Below are 7,806 nucleotides of genomic sequence, written 5' to 3' on the forward strand. Positions count from 1 at the left end.
CGTTCTCCTCCCTTCCCCTTCCCCTGCCTCTCTGACAGATTTTCTTTCTCCCTGGTCCGGCTTTCTCTCTCTCCAGAGGTTTGGAAGCTATATCTACACGCCGGATCTGCATTTTCCATGCTCTCTCCCCCTCTGGATGTGGACCTTCCATCTATTCATCTTCTCTGCTGGATTTGTTTGTACCAGAGAGGGATCTCAGGAATCAATTTCATTTTGTAGTATTGATCCAGTGCTAGCTGAATAATTCAACAGTGATAAAAAAGTCAGGTATCTCAAGTTCTCAATGATGATTCCATTTCCCTCAAAGCAGAAAGAGTGTGTTAATCAGCTGGTACTTATCCCCTATTTCAGTCACATAAACATACAGAGAGATGGACATGAAAGGCGTTTGAAAGAGCATGACGATCATCATTATCAGGAGTGAATCTACCGAGGTTTGCAAATGTTAAAGAGGGAATACTCTAAAATAGTATACAGTTCAATGTGTTTTCAGGACAACTTAAGGTTAGTTTACTCCTTTAATTTCAGTTTAGTTTAGTTGTTTTTGAGATCGTCATGTCTGTATCCCACACAAACAGGAAGGAAAAGGAGATAATCTTCTATTTCCTCTGTATGAATAACTCTCTCGAGCTTTTAAGTCAACCAGATACGTGTTTCCGTAGTGAGCAAATGTAAGAGTGTGTCAGACTTGAAGGTGGAAATGAAGATAACATCATTGCATGAGTTTGGCAATGACTTTCTGCTTGCCCTTGTTGCTATTTCTGCTAGATCTCGGCTCTGACATAAAGAACTATAAAGTAAAAGATGTATTTTTCCTTAAGATGCTCAAAAACTAATTTATTCTATATTTTAGATAAAATAATTCAAGGCCAGTGGTGGGAAGACCATCATGTGGATCTCTTACATCAACAACATTTATTCAATTTAAAGCTTCCAGGAGAGGCATGAAAAGTATGAAAACACATTCAAATAATTAAAATCGTGAAAGACAGTAAATGTAAAAAGGAAATACGGAAGCTAAGATACTTATTTTAAGTTCAAAATTGAGCTAAAGCCAGTGCTTACAACAGTACTAATATTCTCATAGACAATAACAACAAAAGTTATCTTTAAAAATCCAAGTTTTGAAACTGGGTATATAAAAAATAAACTTTGATATAGTACATTTAACATGTTACAGCATGTTGATTGAAGCATGAAAGCAGCAACTTACTGTATTACATACTGAATCGCCCAGCAATATATACACAAATATACTCTACTTTAAAAAAAGATCTATTTCTGTCATATATTTGTTGGTCATATTAATATCGACTTAAATACGAGTTCGACAGAAAAAAAGTGCTTGCCTCAGAAATATCTTTCAGATTGTCTTTGCGGGTTTAATTAAGTACCTGGATGACACGACAAGCCATATCACGTGTACCTGATAAAACAGGTCTTCAAAACATTATCTATCACCATTGTTTTCCACATATGAAAAAAACTAAACATTTGGAGATTATTTTTAATCATTACATTTCTTTTTTTACCATTCGTAAATACTCAAATAAAACAAATGTGGGCAAATAAGGCAAATAACTGTCAACTGTTCCATTTTAAATAGCTACAAATACAAAGACCAACTCAATAACAAAAAGGTAAAGAAAAGGTAAAGAAGGATACTATTTACAACATTTTGCAGTGAAGCAAACCGGTGCATTGACTCCAAATGGCAGGGCAGCAGTTGTGGCTGCATGTCTTCAGGAAATAGATCAGAATTTGCTCCTGCGTCACTTTGTAGCGGCTCAGATGCGAGACTCTCCCGTGTCCTGGGTGCTCTTTGATGCCTGAGGACCACAGACAGAAGCAAGCCCATCAGTCACGACAGACACATTCAGTATTCTTTCATTATCAGGCTGTACTCTGACACACTTCACTTCACATCTCCTACATCACCTCACCATCTTCAAACCCTGAAAGAATTACGTGTTTGCTCTTGGAAGGGTTCCAAATTAAACTTCCAATGACTTAAGCACATTAAGTCTCTTAGGCAATCTAATTACAGATGAAATGTTAAACTATGCACATACTTGATGTTTGATTTGCTTGATCAGTGAACAATTAAGGTATTTGTTATTGGGCAATTAGTAAATACAATTATTTTTCTTTAGATACGATGTTTTATGAAAATAGATATGGTGGCTAAATAAAGATATCATACTGTATCTCATTTGATTCAGCACATTGCTATGCTGCAATCTCATGAAATGAGTGACAACTGCACAAGTATTGGATAAAACCTGAATCAGAGACACTGCGGTGAAATATTAATAACTGCTTACATGAGCTTTGCTGGTGTGCGAGTAGCTGAGGTTTGAGTAACTCTTCTTCCAAGGAGCACAGAATCTGGACAGGATGTGTCCATATTCTTCCCTCACCTAAATACAAGAACAAGAATTGAGTTTTGACACCAGAAAAAAAAAGGCAGCAGAGCTTTTTCTTTTATTTTTGACAGGAGCTTTAACCCACCTGTTTGGAAAACAGGCAGTGCATGACAAAAAGCATAACCCCCTGAAAGCTGCCAAAGATAGTGAACAGGTAAGACATGACTATTGTGCCCTCCTCGAACTGGAAACAACCAAAGATCCACATGGTGCCCAACAAAGTCAGCTGAGCCACTGCAGTAATGGTGAACGCCCTGCAGGAGGCAACAAAGACACACGCAGGTCTTAACTGAGGCACTTTAATAAACCAGAAATAACTTTAAACTTTCTATCTCTTTAGTTGGAGAGGCAGTAATATAGCAAATGTGCAGTTACACATGTCAAAGATATGCTTTCATATCCACACACATACACGTCTTATGTTTGCCTGCTTGTTGTATGCAGTTTGTGCTGACTCACTTTATTTTCTGCAGATTGTCAAAGTCAGGGTTTAAACTTGAGAACTTCTGTGCCAACTTCCACACAGTGATGAGAAAGAAGAACACGTTTACCTGAAAGGCAACACATGATGAGTTGTTGTTTTTTTCAAAGAACTGTTGTTAATTTTCAAGGTTATTCTCAATTTAACAATTTCCTACTCACAATGATGATGATGCAGGCAGGGCCAAAGAAACCCCAAATGAATTCCAGGTTCAACCAACAACTGCAATGAATATTGAGAGTTTATTGAGCAGAATATATGTCAACATAACCTGGGAATCAGGAATAAATTAAATATAAAACAAGATCAGCATCAGCGGGGGGGGGAACTTACTGTTTCTTGGTGCCATATCCCTCGGCGTTAACTAAGGCAGAGATACCGACAATAACAGCTGGGACTCCATAGCCACCTGCCATCATGTAGAGGGTTTTGAAGTTGGTGTTAAAGACCAGGACTACCATCCTGAAGAGCTGTATGCCCTCCAGACACATCCAGCAAAATGCTGCCAGAAAGAAGAAATGTAGCAGCCCTGCTACCACTGCACAGCCAACCTAATGCAGTGGGGAGAGAGATGAGGATCACGATGACAGCAGTGAAAAAAGGGGACAAAGGATGCTGCGACATGGGGAGAAAGTAATGGGGAGGGACTATTTGCTGAATAGTTGTTTATAAATCTTCAGGACCCACATGAATCATTCAGTAGCTCTGCTCTTTCTTAGAAACTACTCCGCTGCTGTATTTCGACTGTATTTTGTCTGTGCAAGCTGTTACAGAAGTATTTACCCGGCTCTCCGTACGAGAGATGCCTGCGAGGAAGATAACAGTGGCAATGAAGAGGCAGATGCAGAGGTGCAGGTGGATGGTGGTTCTTGGGCTCTTGATGGATCGGATCAACGAGAACGTCAGGATGCAGATGAACAGGCAAATTAGTGAAAGGGACAGACCCACCCATGTGATCAGCTGCAATTCAAACTTGTCCTGTTGAGAGAGACAGAGAGACGGTTTTACATTACAGTAGACACAAACAGACTTAAGTTTCAACTGGAGACTCTGACCTATAAGTGTCCCGATTTGCTATCTGTCAATATGTATGAGAGTTTTAACCTCTATGTCATAGAGCGCCATGAGCACAGCAAAGCTGCTCAGATGGTTGCAGGAACACACAGTGTATTCAGGCTTGGACTCCACCGCTGTGCAGCCACGAGGAGACCACGACCCTCCTTCCTCCGAGGCGTCCCAGAACACACAGGTGTGTTTGGTTTCATTTGTCTGTGAACCAGAAGAGAAAATGACCATCACACAAGTAATATTTTCCCTCAGGAGACAGATTAATATCCTTAATCGCAAACTAGGTGCTACCTGGATGAGGTGGTAGAAAGTCAACCTGACTGGCTCTTTGAGGTGGCTTGTGTTTTTGTTACTGACAGAGACAGTCACGACTTTAGAGTTGAGCTCAAAGCTTTCGTTCGCTTGTGGTTTCATCCCACCGAAGAAGCCATCGGCAGAGTGCTCCAGGTTTGCATAGCTCAGCAAGGACACTGTTGTAAAGCCTTTCACAATCACAGCAGGAGAACACCAGATTTCAGTGGACATTCATCACATTTGTCTACATCCTGATGAAAGTGGTCCCCAACGTGTTGCTCAGAGGTATGATCATTACCAGGGTAATAGGAAGGATCTCCAGCAGCGGTCTCCAACTGGATGTCCAGCTGAGCTTGCTTCGTTGATAAAGTCACAGCTCCCTTGGGTAAGTCTTCCCCTTTCTCTACCAGCAGCTCCAGCTCTGCACCCAAGTAGATACATGTTCATCAACATGAATTGCTTGTCTGGTAATACTGTAGATGACCTCAGAAGAAGAGAAATCTACCAGCTTTTGAAACAAACATTCCACCAGAAGACGCTTTAACGTGAACAGATTAACTTTGTACCTGTGTGAGTGGAGGATCTTGTTGTCCCGGGGGGCTTAATGAAAGCTCCTATGAACCTCAGAGTGTTCTCCACCAGGTTCAGAAAGGTGGAGACTTTCCTGTTATCATTGAAAGCTCCACCGGACAAGAGCTCGTCGATGGCAGACAACAGTCTCTGCAGCCACAGGAGAGGAGGGGGAGGGGGAGGGACATGAGCATGAGCAGGGGAAAACAGGAGACAGAGTCAGTCAGAGGCAGACATTCAGGCTGCATACCACCTCAGGTCAACATAAACAGTCTGCATAGCTGTGCGAAGACATGTGAACTCCATGTCACAAAGATTGAAGGGGGAAAAAGTTCCTACTTCTGTGCTTGTTCTGAGGAATTTTTTTCGCAAAATCAAATTGCATTTCAATTCATTTATGTACAGAAATACCTTCAGTATGTCCTCTCCATCCAGCTCTGTCGGATTCTCACTTTCTGTAAGGTTCAGACAGCTTTTTTCCAACTGCATCATGAGATCATGTGCAACGGGAAATTTCTAGGAAAGCAATTTGGGGAGAAGGAAACGAAAGTATGAGGCAAAAGTCATTTAAATATATATTGAGCTGTGATTTGTTTCTGGTGTGGCTTTACCTCTTGCAGATTGTTCGTAACTTTGAATACATCACAGTTTAACGCTGAGGAAATAGGAAGTTTTGTTTCATTACAATGTGCTCGCTGATGACAGTAACTTTCACATCGTGAGGACATGAAAACGTTCTGTTTATATATTTACAGAGCAAACACCCGTTCAGTGATGGATGTTGGAAAAAGTGGCGTGCTGCAGCGTTCTTACCAGTGCAGCGAGACCCTTTGTTGCCATAGTTAGTGAACCCTGCGTGGCATGCACAGTAATGGCCGCTGGCTGCACGGTGGCAGGTTCCATTTCCGCAGATTGTCCTATCAATCATACATATGTCTAAAATGGAAACAAATAAGGGAGAGGAAAAAGTGTGTTTCAGCCGGTGCTAAATATCCTGGTCCACCTGGACGTTCATATCCAAAATGGTGCTTGATAGGTTTAAAGATAATGAAAACATAAAGCAGCCCAGACAGAACCAAAACACAGAACAGCCAATCATTAATCAACCAACTTAGAAGTCAGAATTAAAACCAATTATCTAAACTTTCTTTTCTTGAAAGACCACTGTGCAAACATCATTTGATAAAACAACATCTGGATCAAATTAACTTCTTTCTTCGTTTTTTAAAACAATGTGAGACTCATTATTGTATTTTGCGGCCTCACGTCACTGCCCTCACCTTCACATTGCTCCTGACTGTCAGAGAAATTAGATCTGCCAGATTTGAGTCCAAAGCCAGCGTTACAGACACAGTGAAAACTGCCCGGTGTGTTGACGCACGCTGCATTTTGTCCACAAACAGCTTCCTCTTGACATTCATCAATATCTACATGAGCAGGAAGAAGACATCTTAGAATAATTGAGAAAGGAAACCATCCCTGAACCACCACTGTTTTCTCTATCGTAAGCAGATAAGAAGACCATCATATCACTGCAGTCACATCAAGAGAGAACAATTACACTTCCAGGTCATAACCTACCACAGGATTATCTCATAGGCTACTGATAAGTAGCTCACCTCTGCATGTAATGTTGTCACCGTGGCGAAAGATTTCCTCTCCAGTAGTGGAAATGAATCCATTATTACAAATGCAGGCATAATGTGGGATTGAGTTGAAACATTCTGCATTAAGTCCACAGATGTCTTTGTCTTCCAAGCACTCATTGATGTCTTAAAGCAAAAGATCAGGACAGGACTTTAATACTTCGCTGACGACTGCAGCAGTAAAATATTCTCGATGGATTCAATGTTACACGATGATTTACCTTTACATGTTGTTGGTGTTTCAGCTGAAAAATTCAAAGCGCCTGGTAATGATGAGTAGCCATCAGCACATTGGCAGTAGAAGCTGCCGAACGTGTTGTAACAGGCCGTGTTCTCTCCACATAGCCCAACCTCATCAGGATCAGCATCAGCATCAACTTGACATTCATCATAATCTTGATTAAGGAAGCATGAACGTGAGAAAAATGGATGCAAATTAGACTCAAGTTAGGTAATAATACATTTCAAATGCAATTTGTATACGTTATTTTATATCTGAATGCATCATTTAGCAAACCATATAATATATTTTCAGTTTCTAACTTCTATATGCAAAGATGAGAAAAACGCACACTGTTTTTCCATGATGGTTTATGTCTGAAATAAGTCTGTTTGTCATACCAGTGCATCTTTCCTCCTCAGACTGAAATCCATTAGGGCAGTCTGGTTTCGACAGGATCATGGTGAGGCAGAGGTACAGAGCTGGAAAGCAAGCAAGTGACTGTCAGTCAAGTTTAACACTTTCTCAGCATGAAAGCAACATCCACCAATGCCTTTTAACCCCTAAGCCTATTTTGAGCCCTCCGCTCGAACATTTCATACCCACACTCTAAGGGGCTTATCTCGCTAACTACAAGGTCTATTTGAATAATTTCAATGGTATTATAACACTAACACTTGTGTTAATTTTTTTTAATATATGTACATATCAGTGTATATGTTATTGGTTAATGCTGAATGAATATAACACACAGCTCTAATAAAAAATGTTCAGGTTCGCCTGAAAAGAAAAGCACTTTTATTGATTTGAAATGATGCAGTCGAAGGCTTAAACTCTCCCGAATCATATCACAACATGTCAGCAGTCCTTTTAAAAAAGAAATTGGCTTTGATAGAGAGAAGTATGCCTGAGAAATCAATGCCGATGTACAGGTCAGCTGAGGTCAGCCAACGTCAATTCTGATTTTGGAAGTAGCCGATATAGCTATGTTATTGTACTTTTAAATACTATATAACTCTATATTTCACTTCTTTTATCACTAATAGTGTTCAATCTATCTAATACAGCAGTTTGGCATCATTTTGAGAGCCTGGGCTATAT

At 40.4% G+C, this 7,806-nt stretch overlaps 1 protein-coding gene across 1 annotated transcript; it reads right to left on the reverse strand.

The window, feature by feature from the left end:
* Window positions 1-933: 933 nt before the first annotated feature.
* On the reverse strand, window positions 934-7,070 carry adgre5a (adhesion G protein-coupled receptor E5a; the record flags this gene model as incomplete). Its single annotated transcript, XM_079177290.1, has 18 exons — window positions 934-1,829; window positions 2,325-2,420; window positions 2,512-2,680; window positions 2,886-2,977; window positions 3,069-3,129; window positions 3,241-3,458; window positions 3,691-3,885; window positions 4,012-4,176; window positions 4,267-4,457; window positions 4,568-4,690; window positions 4,836-4,989; window positions 5,251-5,355; window positions 5,451-5,494; window positions 5,653-5,775; window positions 6,120-6,266; window positions 6,459-6,611; window positions 6,707-6,880; window positions 7,058-7,070. The coding sequence occupies 18 exons, from the start codon at window positions 7,068-7,070 to the stop codon at window positions 1,788-1,790; spliced, it is 2,265 nt and encodes a 754-aa protein (XP_079033416.1). The 3' UTR covers window positions 934-1,787.
* Between the last annotated feature and the right edge of the window lie 736 nt (window positions 7,071-7,806).

The sequence above is a fragment of the Pholis gunnellus genome (genome assembly GCF_910591455.1).
Source record: "Pholis gunnellus genome assembly, chromosome: 17".
Taxonomy (NCBI): Eukaryota; Metazoa; Chordata; class Actinopteri; order Perciformes; family Pholidae; genus Pholis; species Pholis gunnellus.